Here is a 23,833-nt window from a genome sequence, read left to right as displayed (position 1 = left end):
GTATAACCTCAAATTATGTGGTCTAATTTTTGTATCGACCAGAAGGCTGTTTCTACAGAATGATGAAAATTATTGTTCATCACACCGAGCGAAAGTGTCTTTTTGGTTCTAAATCTTATTTCCAAGCTCAGCTGTGCCTCGCTTGTAAAACACAATTGCGTACCAAAAAGAGCCATTTTCGCTCCTAGTGATGAAAAGAAAACTACTATTACAGAGAAAACTCTGAGTGGCATAGTTTGCTTGACTATGGAAATAATTTGATTAAATTAGGCAAGTTATCAATTTTACATGAGCTATTTACATTGCACTAGTAAATACACTAAGCAACATTTGAATAGGGGAAAAATTCAATAGCCATTTGTGGCTCAGAGATGTTGCTACTATCGTCGATTTTGGAGACTGAATGTGGCTTGCATGCTCCACGGCCTTGCTGTCTTATTTTTTTGTCTATAGTTGAAACCTGCTGAATTTATATGTTGACCTGTTACTGTATAGGCCTACTATACAACTGAAATCAACTTTCATTACAATTTTAATTTTTACTCATGAACAACTTAAAATTTAGTTTTGCTTGGCAGTGACATGAATATGTACATCTAAACTAAGAAATTTAAACAATTCTGCACAAAATGTGATTTACTTCCCATCCCGGTTGAATTATGGAAAGTTATCATAGCAGTAGAGTTTATTTTGACAGCCTCTTTTCCAGCTACAAAAAAGAAGAACTTTTTGAAGTTTTGTCAGGGCGCCAGCATAGAACACTAGAACTCTTGTCAAAAAGACAACTTGTTATGTCCATACAGGATGAAAAGGTATGCATATGACCTTGCCCCATAAAAAGTGACTCTACAAACTAGTAACCAAATGTACTATTCAAGAGCTTTTACACCAATTTTCACAATAAAAACATCACAAATTGTTGCTGTATCACTTTATTTTATTTTCTCTCACTATACAATTTCTACAAGATTTAGAATCTATTTATTGCCTAACAAATAGAATTGAATATAGATAACTGGGATGTATGGTAGTAGTGACTTATAAAAACAAATTTTACTGACAGATATCCTTTTGGGGATCTAATTAACACCTTATCATGCTAGGTAGTAAGGTAGTGCATAAAAATGTTTGTCTAGACAATTTGATGTTTTAGTTGTCTCTATAATATCTTAAATGCTTTTAGATTACTTTTTATAACTCCAATCAACACTGATATCAAAATAAATTCTATTAGGCTACTACTAGAACCAAAGACGTTCTTTATAAGCTCAAGTTAAAGAGATTAATTTGGTCAGGAAATGGTTTCAGCAGAAAAAATAACTTTGGGTTTTATTATGGTACTATATTTATTAGGCATGTAGCACAAAATTGTGAACTAAAAGTTTTACAATGAGAACTTAAATACCAGTACCTATGCAGGATTTTTATTCAGCAAACAAGTGTTAGACCAGGAGTGGGATTACGAGATTTTAGACTTTGACCTCTGATTACTCTGGATATATCAACCATATCCCAATAACAAGCCCTTTTTAAGTACATTATGTAATAAAATCACGTTGGATAATACAATACTTTTATTTAATAACATTCATGCAGGATAAAACAGAATTGTTCTAAATACTCATGCACATTTTATTAGTTACGTGGAAGGACAGTTTACAACAGGTGCACTTTTCAAAGTTTTTATTTTCCACTAGAACTATCATAGATATTGATTGTTCTTGCTATTTCAAATAGCTTTAATGAGATATGTTTATATATTTTATCTCTTTTTAACATTTTAGTATGAAATTTAAATGTTAGAATGTTGACGTTGCACATAGAGATATTTCGCCAGTTTTGTATTTTTAAGACACATTCAAATTTTAAACGGACCATGACATTAGGTTCAGAGCCACGACCTGAAGATATTTCTTTAGCCAAGACCATATACTAAACTCCAATGAATTAAAACCTACTTTTCTCAGGATTGGACTAGTTACCTTCGGTTGGGTAAGTACAACAACCAATCAGCTGTCTTCTGGCTCAATGACAAATCGGAAATGCTGCGGATTAACTGGATTAGTTATGACTAGATTATCTTAGTATTCTTCTGTTATACCGACCACAAAAGGTATTTTCTGTTGTTTCCACCACAGCAGGTTAGTTTACAGTTGAACTCCAACTATTAGAATCAATTAGGACCGTAACCCATTCGTATAATTTGATTTTTATCGAAATTCAGGATAGTTTTGTAACAGAAAATAGGCAGATTTTTTACTATTTAACATTGCATAACGCGCCTGCGAATATTTCACAATTGAAACTCATGCTTTCGCCGCCATCGCGAAGGACGAGAAGATTCTCCTAGACCGCGGGAGTCCATGAACATGTCTACATAACCGCATAAGATATTCAAGATTTTGTCACGATCATGAAAAACGATGACGAGTTTCCATGATGGCAGGAGAGGAGGATACGATGAACATGTCTACACGACCACAGAAGATTTTCAAGATTTTGCCGTATTCACGGAAAAATATAACTAGTTTACATATTCTTAAATATAGTTTACATATTCTTTGAATTGATAGTTACTAGTTGACAGAAGATATTACGATGATCAAAATGGGCAAAAATCAAAATGCAGGATAAAATCATTCAGGACCAATTCTGCATAATAAGAAGTGGTATCGAGTTCATAAAATTAAACTGCACAGGCTTTCAACTTTACTGATTTATTGTAAACTAGTTCAGTACAAAACTTGTTAAGCCTTGAATAATTAGTAGTTTTTAGTCATGTACCAAAAGCGGGTATCCATTTTAGTCTAGGACCGTTACCAGTACTGGACTTCAAAACGTTAGTTGTGATTTGATTTAATTCCTTTTTATTACAAATAGGAAGTTTTCCAATTTTTAGATTAGGTACAGATAATTACTGTTTATTAAGGAGTGTTTTGTGCTGCACAGAGCATTATAAAACACACTACCACATGCTCGGTGCCACAGATTGGAACAACCCAACTAACTTCAGAGATAGCCTACAAGTAATTGCTATATATATACATATTCACATAAAATATACAAAACTTACTACTAAAATACAGTAAAAATAATCTTGTTTTTTTCTTCTATCAACAAATAGTGCTATGAACAATTTAAATTTTAAGAACTTCTAACAACAGTTTGTAAATTGACATTTTCAACCAAAAAAAATCCTTTTTTGAATACAAATAAGTTTGAAAACTACTGTAATTTGAAATGACTATTAAGGCTGCGTTTACATTGGAATCACGCTTGGGCAAGTTAAATGGTGGCGCACGCTTACGCAAGCGTGCAGTTGCCGATTGTGTGGTTATACTAGAGCACAGCAACCAAGAACAAGTGGTCACCCCCACTAGTCACAGTAGGCCTACATCAAATATCAGTCAAAATTGAGATATCAGATGATGCAGACATTTTGCTTGAAAATGGAGTTAAAATTGTATTATTAGACTCCGAACGTGTTGGGGGGAATGGGAAACTGTATGAGTCGATGTAATGTTAATAATTAATTATTTTATAAAAAACATAACTATACCGACTTAAACAGTAGGCCTATCATTTTAATAAGCCTGGAGGAGCTTAATTTTTTTTTTCATCATAACATTATTACAGGTCTATTTTGATAGAAAAATAAAATTCGATATATTTTGATTAACAAGTTAAAAGTCATTTGCAAATAGCGTACAGCAATGATAATGCTGTAACTATAAACAATTATAAAAAAGAACTGTATCAATCAACGCCTCGGTATCCATTTTGAACAATTAAACAACTTATAACACACAAATATAACACTCAAATAAAAAAAACAACAGTTATCAGATACACAACCTATGCTACTTTGTCAGTGAACCACAACAAACTGAGGCACGCTTGCTTCAAAAACAAATTTGTTACGTGATTTGAGAAGCGCAAGCTTGTCCCAGCGTCCGCTTGCTAGTGGTGAGCACTGTAACCATGACTGGTCAAGTCGCCACCAGTTTCCAGTAATCTGCCACAATTTTGTTTCAAAAGGCAAGCTTGGCCAAGCGTGCGCCACCATTTTACTTGCCCAAGCGTGTCTCCAATGTAAACGCAACCTAAAAAAACATGAACAGCACGAAACTAGAAACATGTTTATGATGACCGATAATAAAAATATTATTTAAATTGTTAGGGCTTTAAAATGTGGAAGAAACATATTTGGTAAAACTCCAGTTGGAACAAAGAAGTATTATGTCACCTAAAATATCTGAATCATCTAGTGCAGATAACCTCGCTAGCTTTGGTGTGTACACCGTTTTAAATAACTTTTCCACCTTTACTTACAAAACTTTTATATTAACATTTTACTAGCTATTTTAATAGCTTGTTAAAACTAAAACATGTTAAACGATAACTAAACAAAAAAGGTAGATTGTAAAATTGAATCACAACACAATTACTTGAGCATACAAATATGGTAATTATTACTTTTGATAGAAAATTTTCAAAGCTCACTAATATAATACTTCAAACAAAGCTGCCTAAGACTATGCAGTGAGCATAATCATATTTAACTCTCGTCCAAGATAGTTACAGTCTATATTTCACACATGCTAAACAACTTGGTATTCACATTCAATTAATGGTTTTAATGATGTGATTTGTACTCTAGATAGGTAGTCATTTTATGATCCATAGATGTTGGGATGCTCAGACAAATATTATAAAATAATTTAACATAGTATAATAACAGTTTGAAATATTCACAATAATAACACATTGAAGGCTTTTGGTTCGAACACATCAATAGTCACATATTGGGATTTCAGAATACTTTAAAGTTCAAACTAAAAGAAAATCAGGTGAAAGAATGTACAGTATATACCTATATATAGCATTTACAATGGGTGTTTATTTAAGTAAGGGTTGTCTTTGCGGATAGCTCCGTAGTTCATGTGTATGCCACTTACTGGCATCATTGATGAATAGAAGGATGCCGTTTGCAGCTTTGTAGCTGATGTGTACGCTTTGCTGTGTTCTTAGAACATTTTCAAAATTATTGATGAATCTCCCACTGCATGCAAGTTAGGGTCAGTTAAATGTTTTTTTGACCTCTAGAAATGTATCCAATGCCGACATTGATCGCCAGATGACTGAAGGTTACGGGCCTAATGCAATGAGTACGAGAGTAAAGTGCGGGAATGGGATATGAATAGTAAAAATGGCTATGAAAACTTTGTTATTTGTGTTCTTAACTGAGAGGAGTCTGGGTACCCACTCTAAGTCTCCCCATTTTAAAACACCCTAACCCATTTGCAGATCAATAAAAACGTAAAATGCAGATTTTACCCTCTATAATTGTATTTGGACCATAAACTTCATTCATCTGGTGATGAATGTCTGCAGCAGATATATTTCTTCAAGTATCAAATCAAATCACTTTCCTTATCTCGCATGTGGCAGGAGATTCAATAATTAACACATTCGATGCGGCGGGTCCACCGGTGAACCCCCCGCGTCTCAGCTGAGGAGCGGGGGGTCCACGGGTGGGGGAGCGCGCATTGCATTGTTTGCCGGATCAGTGTGGTTCAGCCATTTGTCGGGGAACGTTGTAATCTTTACCAGCCTGTAGCTTATAATGCGAGCTTTATTCTGGTGTAGGTTGGTACAAAAATTGCCCGTAAAATCCCGTCTGGCAATGCTTTTGTCCCGTTTCGGGGATTTTCTCAGTTCGAGCCGTATTACAAAGACTCGAGTTATTGATCCAGGCAGTGCTGCTACCTTTGGGTGTTTCAGTGAACTACGTCCACTTTCGGAGTAACGCAGAACAATCACCACTGCTCTTTTGTGATTCGTCTTACTGAGATATTTCAATACCAATAGCGATCGCTGATTCAGTTAGCGCGTCGGGGCTCCGCCCGGGCCTCGCCGCCATTGGCGAGCGCCTGTTTAAAGGTTTGCCGCAGCGAATGTGTTAAAAAAAAATTCTAGACACACAGCCCAGCCAAGTGTACAACATGTCAGCTACAGACGTTCAACTGGCACCGTTCTGTTCACAAATTATGTTAGTAAGCGGGGAGGAGCCTTGTTGTGGTGTACACGCCAACTAAGAAGCTATACACACAAATGCCCCTTACTTAAAAACAACCCTCTTAAAACAACTTATTTAAATTAATCATTCACATTGAACAAATCCATACATAAATTAAACTAATTCTAAAATTTTAATTATACCTTGGCTATTTGCAGCAACAACCACATTTGAGTGTTGCCGCCAGCATACTGCCGATACAAACTCATTTACGTCATCTTCTTTCCTACTATTTTCTAACACACTCCTAACAGCATCAAATTTGAAGCTAAATAGTTGTTTGGTTAGACCTTTATAATAAACATAAAGTGCATTGTTTTCTGAACCACATGCAATATAATCACCATCAGTTGCTAGCCCAACAAAGTTTTTCTCATTAGTGTGGCCAACAAATGAGCGTAAACAGTGATTACTGTTAACATTCCACATTTTAAGTTGACTGTCAGTTGAAGCAGAAACAATATCTTCTCTGTTCAAGAACTTAACATACGACACAGCCTTTCTATGACCTTTGAATATGGATAGAGCTTCTTTCATATTCCTTAAATCGTAGTAATGAACACAATGATCTGCGGATCCGAATGCGAGGTGGCAGGAGCTGCGAGGATTGAACTTAACACAACAAACATTGGCTTTAGCTTCAAGAGAGGCTACGGAATGATCTAAGTTAAGAGACCAAAGTTTGACTCTTGCATCATCAGAACCAGATGCGATCAATCTAGTGTCAACATCATTAAAATCCACACTCCAACAACGTTTCTCGTGTTCCTGAAAGGTTTTGGTTTTTTGACCAGTTGAAGCATCCCACACAGTCACAGTACCCTCATAGTCACTGCTTGCTAAAGTACCTTTGTGGTAGGAATTCCAACTAATACAAGATATTTTGGAATTTGAAACCATTTCTATACAAGGATAATGAATATCAACAGTATCTCTAATAACAGCCCCATAATCAAAGACTTTGATACGTTTTGTAACTCCGGCTATAGCGAAGAGTTCATTATCTTTATCAAACTCGATACTTGAAACAATTGTTGAGTTGTTAAAAATGTCACTGGAATAGTTGAGAGTTGCAAGAGGCCGCAATGTGTTGTAACGAGAGAATTTCACTAAGTTTTCACGAAACAGATCCAAACCCACAGCAGTAGAGACATTTCCTTCAGTACACTTCTCACTTTTGCCAAACATCAACTCTTTTGCCCTTGTCGCTATGTAACATTGAACAAAATCGTCAAAATGAGAATGCATACGTTTTCTCCGCAAGGAAAAAGATGAAATAGTTGAGTCAATGCTTTTTTGACTACCACTAAAATTTTCTTGGAGAGGAACATCTTTTGCATCGGATGATTCTTCTTTACAGCCAGTATCTGACATGACAACATCAGAGCTATCGGTACCACTATCTGCCTCAAACTGGGAACGTTTAGTAGAAACTTCTTTCAAGATTCCTTCAACTTCTTCCATATCCTTCTTAATAACTGCCACTTCTTTTTGAAGCTGATTTAACTGAGTTTCTTTTTGCTTTAATAGATGTTTTAAAAACTCTTGAAGTAGTTTATTTTGAGCAGCACAAGATTCTGCCTCTAGTAAATGTTTTCGCTGAGTTAGTACTTGCAGCATTACATTTACATCAGGCAGAGATAGATTGTTTGACTCTGTAGCCACAAATTCTCTCAACAATCCATCAGAGGACCTGACATCCAGATCTCTACTCGTTCCCATCTCTCCCATAGTCTTCATCCGTGTCTTGTACTTTGATACCAGCTCGTTTAATATAAAGTTTGGAAATATATGATCCTGTCCAGATAGGGAAAAACTGCATTTTGGACATCTTCCACTATTTTCAAGGGATTTCGATATACAACGATGACAAAATGTATGACCGCACCTGGTTATATACGCCTCTTCAATGAGCTCAAAGCAAATGGGACAGAGAAAATCGTTGGTTTTATCTTCAAACGAGCCACCGATGCCATTAAACACAGCTGGGTGTTGTCTTTTCATTGGCCTCACTCGCTGAGGAGTTGCTATGTGACTCAGGTTGAACGAAGCACTGCCTCGACCACTTGCCATTATTATTAGTTTAACTTAACAGAGGGAACCCCAGCCTCGCCTGAAACATTCAACAGTTTTGTCACTTTTTGTTAATCCAACTGATTTATATATATACAGGGTGTTTCAGAATTTGTGTTGGATATTTTAGGGTATAGAAACAAACCTGAGTAAGAAACAAATCCAAATATCATATTTAAATTGACCGGAAGTCCTTAGTTACTCACACAGCCGCCATTTTGTTTTTTCGCTGTTTAATTTTTTTCTAAAACGTGGTAAGAGATACGAAATTGAAACTTTGCAAAACCATTTATAACAACTAGACAATACTACGAAAAAATTATGAACATTTTTAAAATTCATAAAACAAAATGGCGGCCATTTAAAATTTTGTTTCTTAAATAACTCAAAACCCGTTGAGTTTACAAAAAAATTACAAGAATAACTTTTTTAAGAAAATTTAATTACAAATCGATTGACACCTTAAACTTTAAGATTGGATGAATATTAACTGATATATGGCAGCTTTAGTAATACGTGACCGCTGGAGGTTAGATGTAGTGCATGCCAAGGCATGCGGACTAAGTCTGCCACAACAATGCAACAATCTCCGTCCCCTTGCAAGTTATTTTTAAACGATTTTAGATTATTTCAAACCATAACAAAATATTACATTACCCTAAAAGTGTTTTTTTTTTCAATTATCAATCATTAGTATGGCTTAAAAATTGCACACCATTTTACTGTCTTTAAAATTCATACTAAACCTTTTACAGTAAGAGTACACGTTAAAAGTGAATGTAAAAGTTAGAGGAACTGACTACATTGAATATTCAATAATATCTTCAGACAACGATACAATCAGCTGATTATTTTGTAAACAAGTATTTTGACTTTCAACACAGCTGATTTTTTAAAAGGTTTGGGATGGGTGTTTAGTGTGAATTTGAAAGACAGTAAAAAGGTGTGCAATTTTTAAGCCATACTAATGATTGATAATTGTTAAAAAAAACACTTTTGGGGTGATGTAATATTTTGTTATTGTTTGAAATAATCTAAAATCGTTTAAAAATAACTTGCAAAGCGGACGGAGATTGTTGCATTGTTGTGGCAGACTTAGGCCGCATGCCTTGGCATGCACTACATCTAACCTCCAGCGGTCACATATTACTAAAGCTGCCATATCTCAGTTAATATTCATCCAATCTTAAAGTTTAAGGAGTCAATCGATTTGTAATTAAATTTTCTTAAAAAAGTTATTCTTGTAAATTTTTTGTAAACTCAACGGGTTTTGAGTTATTTAAGAAACAAAATTTTAAATGGCCGCCATTTTGTTTTATGAATTTTAAAAATGTTCATAATTTTTTCATAGTTTTGTCTAGTTGTCATAAATGTTTTTGCAAAGTTTCAATTTTGTATCTCTTACCACTTTTTAGAAAACAATTAATAAGCACAAAAAAAAAAATGGCGGCTGTGTGAGTAACTAAGGACTGTCGGTCAATTTAAATATGATATTTGGATTTGTTTCTTACCCAGGACCAATACCCTAAAATATCCGACACAAATTCTGAAACACCCTGTATATGTACCAAACTTTAATGAAAATTATCGTGTGATCGTAATAACAAATCAACACATATTTATAATGAAAATTAAAAAAATAATAACATCTGAAATAAAACCATTGGATGTTTCAAGGCAGGCAAGTATAACAAATAAGTAATATTTATAAATAAATATAAAATATAACTAATCAAATCCCAAGTTCAATTTACAGAGAAACATAAATATTGTACAAACCATTGATACAAAGTCATGGTTACGTTTATTTTATGGCCTTATTATTGTTACCAGCTGAGTTATGAAGTTATGAATCATCTGCTATTTGGTTTGTTTACATTATTGTTTAGTTTTTGTAAATAAATAGTTTTTGGTTGAGTTTACTTAAAATGAGTTTTAATAATTAATCAGTTTAATTTTATTTAATGACAGGTTAGTTATAGTTTTATCAATAGCAACACAAATTTGTTTGCCATCTACCGGATTATCAAGTCAACTGTTATACTTGCACCTTATTTTTGTTATTGGATGACAAACAATTGAATAGGTAACTGTTAATTTTAAAAAGTTAGCTGACCCAAGCGAATCGTTCACACTGTATCCTCCACAAATCCCACTTAATAGAACACACAGCATTACCGTCTTGTTTGTGCACCTTTATTTAAGGTATAAGTTGTAGTAAGAAATAAGGTGTGTGTTTACATTTTTAGATTATTTATTTCTTTTCAAAACATAATGTGATAGTATATTACGTTACTAGTAAATGGTGTTTTACCATACGAGAACGACATTTATATGGGACATAACATAAAAATATTTGTATATTCCAGAAAATAAAATAGGCTGTTGCAATTAGCTGTTTATTTTGTCAGCTGACTAAGTGCATGTTTAAAGTACATTACGTTACTTTTCCAAGTGTAGGCACGGCAAAGGGCAACTTTCCAGCCCATCAACACAGATGGAAAAGTACCTGTTTCTGTGTAGTATGATGTAAATGTATATATAGGTTTATAGGACCCCTTTTTAACACTATGTTTGAAGTGATGATATGGTCATCCGTTATTGGCTTTGTTTTATACCTAAACGTAGTTGTCACCGTGAGATCGAACTCTTGAAAACGCCAATCACCCTTACAACAGACCATTTGAAAAAAACAGGGTCTGGCACGTAAATCCTTCCTTTGATGGTGTCCATCCCTTTGCCTTATTGTTATGCAAAGACAGCTTTATGGAAAATTGTTTCTTAATCCTCTTGAAAGGATTAGGTGTACGTCATATTGCGTAGTTTGATGATAGTCTGACCAGAGTCAGTGAATTATGCTATGAGAGTGTGGTTGCCCAAGTGAGCCAAATCCACCAGTGACCAATCTTAAGCCATTAATTACGCCCTGCTTGCCATCTATGTTCTTACATTTTAAACTTGATAACAGTGTTCTTTTTAGCATGGGTTTATGAGGTGACGAATGTGAATGGCTTAATGGGTTCAACAATTCCAATGGATTGGATGTGATGTTCCAATCGATCAGTTTTAGTCTTTCCATAGATAACCGAATCCGAACTAAGATGAACCATTTTCTGTACAGGAAATTAATTAAAAAAAACCACAATCATGCATTGTGCTACAATCATAAATTGTTTACCACAATACAGCTCTTGAATAAAATTAGTTGATAGATAATTCATTCCATTTCTGTAAAGTTTACGATAGAAATGACGTCGTAGTCACAGTGGAAATATTTCGGAATTTCAATCAATAAGTTGGGGTATTCTGGTAAAATATCAAAACCACCGTTTCCTAATTCTATCAAAAATTCCATGAAATCTGGAATTCACATTTGTTTTCACTATTTTTTAGTTGGGACTTTTTTAATTATCTGTGAATTTGCAAGTCCTCTGTGTGAGTGAGACGTAAGATAGTCTAAGATAGTGCTCCATTGTTGTGGAGCTATTTAAACCCTACATATAACTTTTTCTTTTCTTAGATATAGATTTTTGTGTTTTGTGATAGGTTTGTATCACCACTTGACTGCTATACAGTGCATACTTGACTGTTACTCTCTGTTTTGTAATCCAACCCAGGTTGGGTGTTGTGTATTGTTCAATCAATCAATCAATCAATCAAAATAACTATAATAATTGTTGTGTTAGTTGTAATGTGTTAGTTAGGTTTTTTCACCTGAGGACAGGATCAGATTTCGGATCCCGAAACGTTGTTTGTATTGCATGTTACGTTTGTGATGGAAAATGTCTGCAATAAACCTTAAAACAACAGTTCTTTATATTGTAACAATTCAAGCATTTGGCTTGCAACATCGCCAAAAGTTGTAAACTTGAATAGAGAACAAGAAAGTATGAGTTCTCTATTCAACGTAAGGAAGTGAGTACAGGTCCTTTTGTGGGGATTATTTTTTTCAAATCCAAAATACTGTAAAGTATAAAATATGTACCTAGTAATTAAATTAGGTGAAATAAACAAAAATGTACGTTTAGCTTTTTTTAAATCTTAACCCTTCCTGAGCATTGGCCGTATATATACGCAACTCAATCTGAAGGTCACGAGCATATACATGCCAAAACATGGAGCCGTCATTCAGGTATTTTAAAGTTGTTTCTTGGCTGTCATATATAAGCGGTATTAAAGTGCTGCAAGGTATTGAACATTATGATGAAGACCATATGGATATACATTATGAGAAAAGTAGCTTTCATGCTAGTACACCTTATGCTGTAAATAAATGTTATGAAAACTATAGACAGGGTTGGTACTAATTTGGTAAATAAAATTCCCTGACTTTTCCAGGTTTTCCAGACTGATGTTATACTTTTTCCAGGTATAACGTAAGTCGATATCGACTAGGCCTAATCAAAATCAAGAAATATTAGAAAAAATGTAAATATTTAACTTATTTAATCACTCCCAAATACAAAACTTGTTTCAAACTATATACATATCGATTCCTCCCGTGTACTGATAACTAACTATCAATATAAAAATACGCATCAGTGCTTATGTTGTTCTTTTTGCCATTAGTCATCACCCTGACACATGTTTAGAGCAAAACGTAGCATATCTGTAAAAAAGGTAGTCTTTCAGGAGAAATTCCAGATTTTTTTCATAATTCCCTGACTTTTCCAGGTTTTCCCTGACCGTACCAACCCTGATACAGTTAACGATAGGCCTGGGCCTTCTGGCAATAGCTTTACTCAGAAGACAGGGGAGTGTAACAAACCTAAGGAACTGAATGTAATTTTTCAATGAAGTGGCGACCATACAAAGTAGGTATTTTAAGCCAAGTATGAATGGAGATGAGTGGCGCCATCTTGTAGTCTTGTTAGTGACTAAGGCCGACTTATTCCTTAGACACAGCTGTTAATTAATAGCCCATACAGCTAATGGCAACTAAGGGGCCTACAGTTTATAGTGGAATCCGAACCACATTTTTGCCTTGGTATATACGAATTGGTCTAATTTTCAGGATAGTACTGCAGAGTAACTGCAGAGGGAGGGTAGTACTCCCTCGTGCGGACGTTAATCCACACCAGGGAGTATCGCATCCACAGTGCATTCCTATAAATATCCACAATTCGTAACCTCCTAGTAGCTGGATTACAGGACGACGCCACTCGTCCCAGTTAACTAACTCATGGGTAAGATGTTAGTATTGTTGGTTGTGGTAGGCCTACAACAATGTCTGATGACGAAAATGCTTTTTGAATTAAACAATGAAGTTAGGGATAGGCCTATGCATTCACATCAGGACGAAACACAGAAAAGAAGGACTATAACGAATCTAAGGAAAAGATTTGAGTAGGTCTAATGTACCAAATGTTAGTAGTGTTCATTCTGGTGAGCCTATATCACAAGATGAAGATGAACTAATCGATGAATTTGAAGAAATTCCAAGGGGACAGACAAAAAAAGGAGAGTAAGAAATCTGAGGGACAGGGTGATGACTAAACCAATAAATGTTCTAGGTCTATTTCTAATCCAAGAATATTAACACACATCTTGTTTCAACAAACTCTATTTCAAAACTAAACCAATGTTTACAAAAATCATCTGTTAACAAAACATATTTAAACACAAATAAATCATATGACTAAAAGAACAGACTTAATACAACGTCCCGCCTCAAGATGTCTACTTCTTCAACTTCAGTCAAGAAGTGAAAATCTCGACTGACCGAGATCTAAAAATAAGGTTTTTAGTCAATCATATGAAAGATATTTGTCAGGCCTTTTAAAACCCGAGCTCAAACATAACCGTTGATGAGAGTACCATATCATTCAAGGGGGTGATTAAGTTTAAAGTCTACAATCCAGACAAGCCTAAGTTTGGCTTGACTAGTCTTAAGTTTGTAATCTCTGACTCTGAGAATACAATTATAACTTTAGCGCTAATTGCGGTAAAGTTGACGGAAACAACTCTGATGCAGAAAACCCCGATACAGAACTTCTGAAAACTATTTACTCAAACTGTAGTAAAATTGTGTGACTCGTAAGTGAAAGATCCTACCAATCCCCCACTGGCCACCATTGTCTTCGTAGACAGATACTACTACTACAGCCCAGAGCTTGCAGAAGAACGTCAAAAATGAAAAATGTTTGGAACAGGCACTGCGATGGCTAGTGCATTACTTAGCAAGCATTACTACTTGGGACGTATAAATATGCCGCAACAATTTTAGTCCTAAAACTTGTAAAAAAATTATTTGGAATTTTAAAAAGTGTCCATAATTTTATTATATTATTATTATTTATGTTATTACTATTACCATTTAATATTATTATATTGTATTTTACATGAGATTTTTAGACGTATTTATAATTTAGTTTCTTAAATGATTTACACAAATTTGTCTAACCTCTTTGATTGCTTGACAAAAAAAATTGAACAAATTTTTGTTTGTATTTAATTACTGTTGTTGGAATTTAACTATTCCTAATTAATATTATTTCTTTTTTTCCTTTTTTTCCCTTCATTTTAAGAAATTTACTAAGCTCTTAAATGTTTTTATGTTTTATTAATAGATAGCGTAAAAGAAAAAAAAGTTAAGTTAATTTATCATTTTAGTTTTTACATCTTCTAGATACTTAATTCTATACTATATTGTATTGTAGATGTGTAGTATGTATGTATATAACGTAGGCCTATACATAGGCTGATGTGTTGACTTTGTCAATGATTTGTGAAAATCCAAAAGACAAATAAATGATATGATTGATTGATTGATTGATCATAATCAACTTAAACCATCAGATAGAAGTGGGAAAACATAAAAATTTCTAAATAACTTTTTGGGCTCCAACCAAAAATTATTGATCGCAGAGTGAGTAGGGCTTCGCCCTGCAGCTGCCGCTCGGGAAGGGTTAGTAAAAGTTTGTATATTAGTTCTCCACAAAAAATTGTGATTTTAAACATTGAGACCAACCGAATTGTCATCATAAAATCCCTATACCTATACAATTTCCCATAAGCTTTAGAAGAAATGGTTGTGCACAAAAACAATAATGAACTGAAACTTAACTTAGATTACATAAATTCGGATTTCCGTGGATGTAACAACCTATATAACCGCTGGAGTCTTCAATTAAACCTCCAGCACTTTGAAGAACAATTTTTTACCGCATACAAGAATATTATCTCTGCCCCATTATTATTCATTATTATTCCATTATAATGTGGAAATTGATTCAAAACTACAAGCTTATTCCTACTTTCTGATCAGACTAGCTTTTTGTAGTACACATCAATAAGTCACAAGGCCAAACCTTCCAAATAGGCCTAGCTGGGTAATAGCCTACTTAGGTAAACTAGTATTTAGCCTACTCATTTAAAGGTAATTGATTGATTGATTTAGCAGCTAGTTTAAACTCCAGAAGAGAACCAATTGATAAAAATAACAATCCAAAAGAATGTTCGTCCTAAATAAAAAAATTTGGGTACAGCTAAGTTATATTATGAAACATAGATAATTTGTTTATTAGTTTGTTTTATTTATGATATGACAATAATTTAATTTTATATCTGGGTTTTTGGGGGCTTGGAAAAAATTACAAGCTTTGCTCGAAATGTGGAATTTTTTTATGACAATAAAGTGATATTGGTTATAATTATCTGGTCCAACACATAGGCTACAGCATACTCAAGCTCAATAATTCAAAATTGGAGGGTCCAGCAAATAATTGAATTATGAAGAGGTTTGATTTATTGGGGGAAAAAGAAACCATTTGAATTATTAAGAGTACTTTTTATAATGAAAAAGGTTCCTTTTGCAACTATGTATGATGTCTTGGTCAAGTGACAGCTTGTTTTTGGAAGAAAAATTTGAAGTTTCTTGATAGCATATTCAGATAAAAATTGAAGGAGCGTTTTAGAGTAGACTGTACTTACATTTGAATTAATCTGCTCAAGTTTCCACCCTGTTCTTCATTAAACTTTTGACCAGCAGGAGTCAACTCAACAGCTGAATCATTCTCGCTATCATAATAAGCTCCAAGCACTAACCCTTTCTGAAAAAGAAAACAAATTTTTGTTTTGCAGTGTTACCATAATGACACTGAGCTTCTTTCTTCCAAATGACATGTTATATAGCCTTCAGGCTATTTAAACAGTATTATTTTAACATATAATCCCACACATTGCTTTAAAAAAAAAGACTACCTGTATGCTGCCAAGGCTTGAATGCAAAAGAGATCTTTTTATGAAATGACAATTACAACAGTAGAAGAGCAACCCACGGCCACCTTAAGGAAGGTTCCCAAAAGGGGTCAGTTGCGGGGACACCATTTGGGGCTTTGTGGGAAAAACGCCACAAAGGATTGGAGCACCTGAATTGAAAATATTAGAAAATATTATTGGTATACTCTACGAGAAAAATGTGGCAGTGAAGGCACAGACAACTGGTGTGGCTTAAGCTGGACCCGTCACGGCCCCCGCTTCCAAAGCCAAGGACGAAGGCAATCTTGGTGAAGCCCTCAGGGGGGGGGGAGATTATTTGGTGCAGTCTTGGGTGTAATCAAGGCCAAAGCTAAGCTGGAGCAGATCAATACAATTATACAGTAGACCTATAACTTAATCTACTGTACAATTGCATCAGTACAAAAACAAACCCGGAACAAGGAATTCCTCTTTGAACTGGGTAAGTCAAAATACGTACACAAGTGTCATTTCTGGGGCCGCTCTAGGTTTCGTAAGTAGCCCAGAATACAAGTTAAATATATTATAGAACCATACTTGGGAATAACGAATAGAAATTCTAACGAATAGCGCTATTCGTTCGTTTTTTTGGCTAACTTCTATTTTATTCGTTAGTTTTTAAAAAGAGCTGGAAATAACTTCTACTCAGTTAGTTTAATAGACAACGAATAGATAATATATTCGCTAGTTTTAAATCGTTAGCTTTTCTGGTCAGGCGAAAGTATTTCCAGTACGGGTTATTTATTTTACGTGTTCAGTGAGGGTTGCGTACTTGAGAGGTCAGCACCCTTGTGACAAACAACATGGGGGGAGGGGAAAGAGAAAGTCAAAGTCCAGTCGCTTTGGTATGCAGCGTACCCGGGGGTGGAGCCAATGGCAGCCAATAACAATACCCCAAGCACCGAAGGGTGGGAAGGGGGAATGTTTGTTTGGCGATTGATATGTACTGTAATCTCAAGTGTCAAAACAATGTCTTCACTTCAGTCGATGTTCAATATCTGACCGTGACAGGTGTTAATTTTTTGTTAGTTTCTTAGTTGTCTTGTTGTTATATATATTTTAGTGATAGTTAAATATTTTAAATACATAAGTTATTAAGGTGAACAGTTTTAGTTAAGTAGGAGTAGATTAATAATATTTGTTTGCAATGGCGGGCGAGTGTGATATCAGGTGACCAATCTTAAGTGACATATTTCAACAAGTTGAAACAATGAAAAGGGTGGAAACGCGTTAAAATGTTTATTGTGTTTGTACCCAAAACAAAAATGATTAAAGCATCTGTCACAAGTGCTTTGAGGTAAGTGGAGAAAAAGTATGATGATCTCGTTTTTAACTTGAAGTGGAATAGGCCTATATATTTTTTTAATTAATATAATTTTTATTTTTTAGTACAGTTATAGTGTATTTCTCAATGTGTTTCCCATGCTCTTTTAAACTTTATCTCGCCACAAATAGGCCACTTTTAAATTTAGTAGTAAACTGTACTTTTATCACACTGGAAAAACTACTTCAACAGACTTTAAAATATCAACTGATATTTTGTAATCCATTAATTACTGTCCATTAATTGTTGTACAATAAATTTTAGAGTAAAATCTCAGCTAGGCCTAATTGAACATCAAAAAACTGTGTTTTACCTAACCGGGAACTTCAGTTGTAACTTATGTTTGTGTATCGAAAGTAATGTTTATGTCAGGAAAGGTGAGATGATCACTATTTGTTTTTGTCTTTTGAACTATTGAAAACAGAGTGATGACAAGTTTTTGTATCACCTTTGTCGGGGAAATAAATATGTGCACTCGAGTTTGAGCCTAAATATATCTGAGATGAATTATCCGATTTTGTTGAAACAAAAATTAAATATAAGCTGGTTTAAATACATTTTACGTGGTGTCAATTTAAAAAATTTCCGTTTACCAGAAAAATTTATATAGGCCTAGTTAAAAGATCCTAAAATGTACCGGTTTTTAAGAAACTCTGCACCAACACTGAAGTTTAAAATTTATTTGTAAACAAACCACTGAGCCAATCTTTCTGAAATTTGTATGGCTTATTGGTAGGTTCATTGTTAACATTTCCATGCATTTTAAAAATGTTATTCACAATAGCTTTTATGCTGCTGTTAATTTTTAAAACGTATGCTAACATCGTTAATAAGACACTGAAAATTTTGTTCAAAATACCATCGTGTTTGCCGTGACACAAGTACCTGGGTGTGGTATTGCACCGAAATCTGCAATGGGGGCCACAACTCCAAAAGGTCATTGATCGAGGTAAGTGGTCACTCATGGCTTGCAGACGGATGGTGGGAGGAACCTGGGGGCTCAAGCCGGTGCTCATGCACTGGCTATTTGTCTCCGTGGTAAGGCCCGCCATGACATATGGCTCACTCGTGTGGTGGCCCAAGATGGACTCGGTGTCGGCGGTGAGAGATCTGGCTGCCGTCCAAAGACTCGCCTGTCTCATCATCACTGGTGCAATGAGCAGCTGTCCGGGAGTCTCACTGGACTGCCATCTCAACCTCACTCCGATTGACCTGCATGTCAAGGTCACTGCGAGGAGGACCGCCTACAGACTCCAGTGTGAAAACCTTTGGTTGGATGTTGGAGGATCCCGAGGTCACTCTCGGATCACTCAGCAGGTAAGAGGGGAGGTAATGGACATGCCCTCGGACCACATGCCGACTCGATTCTACTTCGCCAGACCATTCACTGTCCTTCTTCCGTCCAGGGATGAGTGGATGTACGGTGGGAATCCTCTTCCACAAGGCGACCTTGAATGGTATACTGATGGTTCAAAGGTAAGAAGTGGGACTGGGACTGGAATTCATGGAGTGCAGAACGGGGTGGACATTTTTCTTCCTATGGGCACTCACCCAACTGTGTTCCAGGCCGAAATGACTGCGATAATGGTATGTGCTAAGGAAAACCTGAGGCTAGGCTTCAGGGACATCAACATTTCCATTTTTACAGACAGCCGAGGCTGCGCCTGCGCTCAAAGCGCTCGACTCCTATGAATTCAATTCTAAGGTGGTCTGGGACTGCCTTTCTGCGGTATGTGACCTGGGCAGGCGCAACAAGGTAACACTCTGTTGAGTTCCTGGGCACTCAGGGATAGAAGGGAATGAGGTGGCTCATCCAGGCGAGGCTGAGATGGTATCTCAGCTGACGTTCTTAAAATGGGTCAATATTTTGTGTGACCCATAAGCCTATACCGGTAATTTTCAAACAAACATCATCCATAAATAAGCAAACTTTTGCCTACAGCAGTTTACTTAAATATTTGCCCTCAATAAGGATAACTTGGGTACACTTCCATATCTGTTGGCACAAACGAATGTAATATTGATTATTTGATTGTCTCATTTGATATATCAATGGATATTTTCATTCGATTGTTTGTGCCAACAGATATGGAAGTGTACCCGATAACTTAACATGGGATTTTAACAGTTGTTTGCTTATTTTTCCAGAACTAGGCCTACTTAGGCACAACCTAGGAAATTAAAAGGCTAAATGAAATAATTATTAGCCTACTATAAACATTGGCCTATTCTACCTACAGCTTTAAGTTGAAGTTAATTTATATTTGATTTTTTAGCTTTGACTTACTGAGTTATAAGTCAGAATAAAAATAAGTAGGCTGCCTACAAACCGTTAGCAAAAACAGTCTGGAAGTTGCATAAATTAATGAGTCGGTTCATTATAAGTTATAACCTAACCTTTACCTTCCTAATCTAAGTAACCTCACTTCAAAACACTTAATACAGTCACGAATCCGCATAAAACCCGACCTACCTTCCTCACATGCCTAAATAATAACTGATTATTTGGTTTCAAAACGAATTGATTTGATTTCATTCCGCATTAGATCAAGTATAAACAGTTGTTTGCTCTTCTCACTCAGTCCTCACTCCTCACTAAGTACGGACCCGTCCAGACCATATATTACCATTACCTTCAGTACCGCTCAATTATCCTTAAATTTGTAATCCTAACCTTCGTTTTACGGCCACTAAGGAATCTCTCCGACAAAAACTGATTGCATTCGTGGATTCAGCGTTTAAAATGTACTGTAAGTAGACATATAAAAATTGCATCATATCCCAGTGTAAGTACAGTAAATATTTGCCGGCCTATTTAATGGAGAGGATTGGATTACTGGAACTTGATTTCGTCAAATCCATCCATACCGCCGCCACTAACCATTTCACTTAGGCTAATAATAGTAGTTGCATACAGCTTAGCTAAGTTATCTTGTTTCCCGAACGTTCATTATGCTGAAATTAATAAGTTTGCGTTAGGCCTACCTAAATAACCTATTGATTGTTAGTGTGAGTCTAATAACTTAAAATCACTTACAATTTACATAAATTTAATAGTTATAAGTTATCAACATCATGTACCTGGGGAGTAATATAGGGGGGGAAACCAGCAATAAGTTGTGCGTGCGCCCTTTCAAATCCTTTCAAATCTTTTTCCCCAATACGGCCAGCAATAGATTTTATCGGGCGCGCGCACTACTTATTGCTGGTTTTACCCCCCCTAAATTACTCCCCAGGTACATGATATTGATACTGTCGTGTCCGTTGAAGTGTCCTCTATCTGTTGGCATCGTCGTTATTATTGCTCGCGGACGTTTTTTTCCGCAATACGGCCAGCAATAGATTTTAAAGGGCGCGCGCACAACTTATTGCTGGTTTTACCCCCCCCCCCCCTATATTACTCCCGAGGTACATTATATTGATACTGTCGTGTCCGTTGAAGTGTCCTCTATCTGTTGGCATCATCGTTAATATTGCTTGCGGACGTATTTTTCCGCAATACGGCCAGCAATAGATTTTAAAGGGCGTGCGCACAACTTATTGCTGGTTTTACCCCCCCTATATTACTCCCCAGGTACATGATGTTGATACTGTCGTGTCCGTTGATGTGTCCTCTATCTGTTGGCACTGTCGTTATTATTGCTCGCAGACGTATTTTTCCGCAATACGGCCAGCAATAGATTTTAAAGGGCGCGCGCACAACTTATTGCTGGTTTTACCCCCCCCCCCCTATATTACTCCCGAGGTATATGAGGTTGATACTTTTGTGTCCGTTGAAGTGTCCTCTATCTTTTGGCATCATCGTCAATATTGCTTGCGGACGTATTTTTCCGCAATACGCGTGCACTAGTTATTGCCAGGTTCACACAAGTGACCAACGATACAATAATACCTACTTAGGTAGGTAATAAACTTAGGTCTTGCTAGGAATTAGCTATAACCTTAGATTGAACCCCTCAAGACCAACTAGGCTGGCTTTAAAAATTCATAAATATCAGTCCATTTAAGGCAAAGGAGCCTACCTTGAAATTTCCTTCTACTTGACTGGATATATTTCTTAAGTTGGATATAGTTTTCAATATTGTTCGGTTCCCGTTAAGACAAGCAGCCATTTTCAATTTTCTTCACTTTTTATTTTCCTGCCTGCCTAGTGCCTAGGAGCCTCAGCCAGCCAGCCAGACCCAGAGCCAGCCCTTTCTGAACGAACAATCTGATCCTGATCTGAACTGAACGAACTGACTGAATCTAAGCACTAGAGTGGTGGGAGGGAGAGTAGTGATGTGACGAGTCGGGTACTTTCCTGACTCGAGTGACTCGACTCGCCAACTGCCGTGAACTCGAGTTACGAGTCGAGTCAGACTCAACTCGAGACGTTCCGAGTTCGTGTGAGTTCGGCATTCTCCGTACGAGTTCGTTAGTTTTGCGAGTCGGCCGACTCGGTACCGGCCAATAGCGTGTCAGCTTTACGAGTCGACTCGACTCGACTCGAGACGTTCCGAGTTCGTGTGAGTTCGGCATTCTCCGTACGAGTTCGTTAGTTTTGCGAGTCGGCCGACTCGGTACCGGCCAATAGCGTGTCAGCTTTACGAGTCGACTCGACTCGACTCGAGACGTTCCGAGTTCGTGTGAGTTCGGCATTCTCCGTACGAGTTCGTTAAGCACGGGTCACACTAGGCTTCTTGACAGCCGCTGGTGATAAGCGGCTGGCACCAGCACCAGCAAGCATCGGCTTTTGCACGGGTCACTCTAGGCTGCTTGTCAGCCGCTGGTGATCAGCGTCCGTGGGACCTCTTGTAACGATTTCTTAATCGATTAAGAGCTTAAAAAACTAATAATTTATTATATGTTGAAGTGTTTTTGTACATTTATTGGTTATACGGAGGAAATAAATAAATAAATTCTAAATTCCCATGTTATTTATAAATAGGCCTATAATAAATAGCGGTTATTATAATATAATATACTATATTATAAATATACTATATTATAGTAGTTATAACAGTTATATATATATATATATTTTTATATTTGGCCTCTGGGACCATTAAAACGAAAAAGTAAATCGGTCTCGGGTTCAGGTCATGGGAAATTCGCTAAAAATGATATAGGCACTTCCTTATGTGTAAAACCAGGTTGAAAATTACCTTTGATCGCCACTGGCACGCTTCTAGAGGTGGTCAGACTACGCTGCTCGCTGGTGTCAGCGAGTGCGAGTGGTCACGTGACCTCTAGTCGCCGCTGCCTCGCTACCAAAAGTTGAACATGTCCAACTTCGCCAGCCGCTGACAAATACTCGCCGGCTAGCGATGCCAACTGCGAATTTTGTGGTCACATCAAGCTGACAGTAGCGGCTTCTTTCAATTCGCCGCTGATACCAGCCTAGTGTGACCCGTGCTTTAGTTTTGCGAGTCGGCCGACTCGGTACCGGCCAATAGCGTTGAATCTATGCGAGTTGACTCGTAAAGCTGTGACGCTATTGGCCGAAAGCGAGTGCGAGTAAACTCGAGTCAACTCGTTACGTCCCGAGTTCGTTAAGGTTCGGCTTTCTCCGTATGAGTTCGGTTTCTTGACTCTGCTTTTGCGAGTCAGACTCGTAACGTTACGAGTTCGTGTAGCTTCGGCAATCTCCGTACGAGTTCGTAAAAGAACTCGAGTTGGAATTGAGTTGACTCGAGTTGACTCGACTCGGGTCTTGACTCGAGTCAACTCGACTCGCCAACTCAACTCGTCACATCACTAAGGGAGAGCCCCTCACGTCAATTAATTTAAGAAAATCTTTTAATTTATTTTATAATTTTGTAGTTAGAACTGTCATAACCTAACCGAACCAACCAAACTTGCAGATGATATAAATAATTTATAAAATAAAGATCAAATGAAGGTATACTAATAATTAAAAAATAAAGTTAAAAGTGAAAAAAATAATCTTGGACAAAGCCACCGGTGAGATTCGAACCAGAGACCCTTTGATCACCAGCCATAGCGATTCGTGTTTTCCTCGTCCTCGTCACGAACGGATGGGAACATCTTTAGAGAATGAGTGGGGGGCATGACGTCACTCTTCTCTTGAAGGAACACCATTACCACGGCCTCCCCATTGGCCACCGTCTGTAGACGTT

At 36.5% G+C, this 23,833-nt stretch overlaps 1 protein-coding gene across 2 annotated transcripts in view; it reads right to left on the bottom strand.

The window, feature by feature from the left end:
- Positions 1-21,869, bottom strand: part of LOC128987511 (E3 ubiquitin-protein ligase COP1-like) — a 48,033-nt gene extending 26,164 nt beyond the window's left edge. The window contains exons 1-2 of one of the 2 annotated variants that reach the window (XM_054408405.1): positions 21,737-21,869; positions 16,085-16,203 (exon numbers count right to left, since the gene is read on the bottom strand). In XM_054408405.1, coding sequence (XP_054264380.1) covers positions 16,085-16,203; positions 21,737-21,826 — 209 coding nt within the window. In that variant the 5' untranslated portion in view covers positions 21,827-21,869. Of the gene's footprint in view, positions 1-916; positions 8,193-16,084; positions 16,204-21,736 lie in introns of those variants that run through there. The other variant, XM_054408395.1, reaches the window with a different exon arrangement.
- Between the last annotated feature and the right edge of the window lie 1,964 nt (positions 21,870-23,833).

The sequence above is a fragment of the Macrosteles quadrilineatus genome, unplaced genomic scaffold, assembly GCF_028750875.1.
Source record: "Macrosteles quadrilineatus isolate MER2022 unplaced genomic scaffold, UCM_ALF_1.0 Scaffold_1__1_contigs__length_201487025, whole genome shotgun sequence".
In the NCBI taxonomy this organism is placed as follows: Eukaryota; Metazoa; Arthropoda; class Insecta; order Hemiptera; family Cicadellidae; genus Macrosteles; species Macrosteles quadrilineatus.
This window is presented reverse-complemented; position numbering and strand designations above follow the sequence as displayed.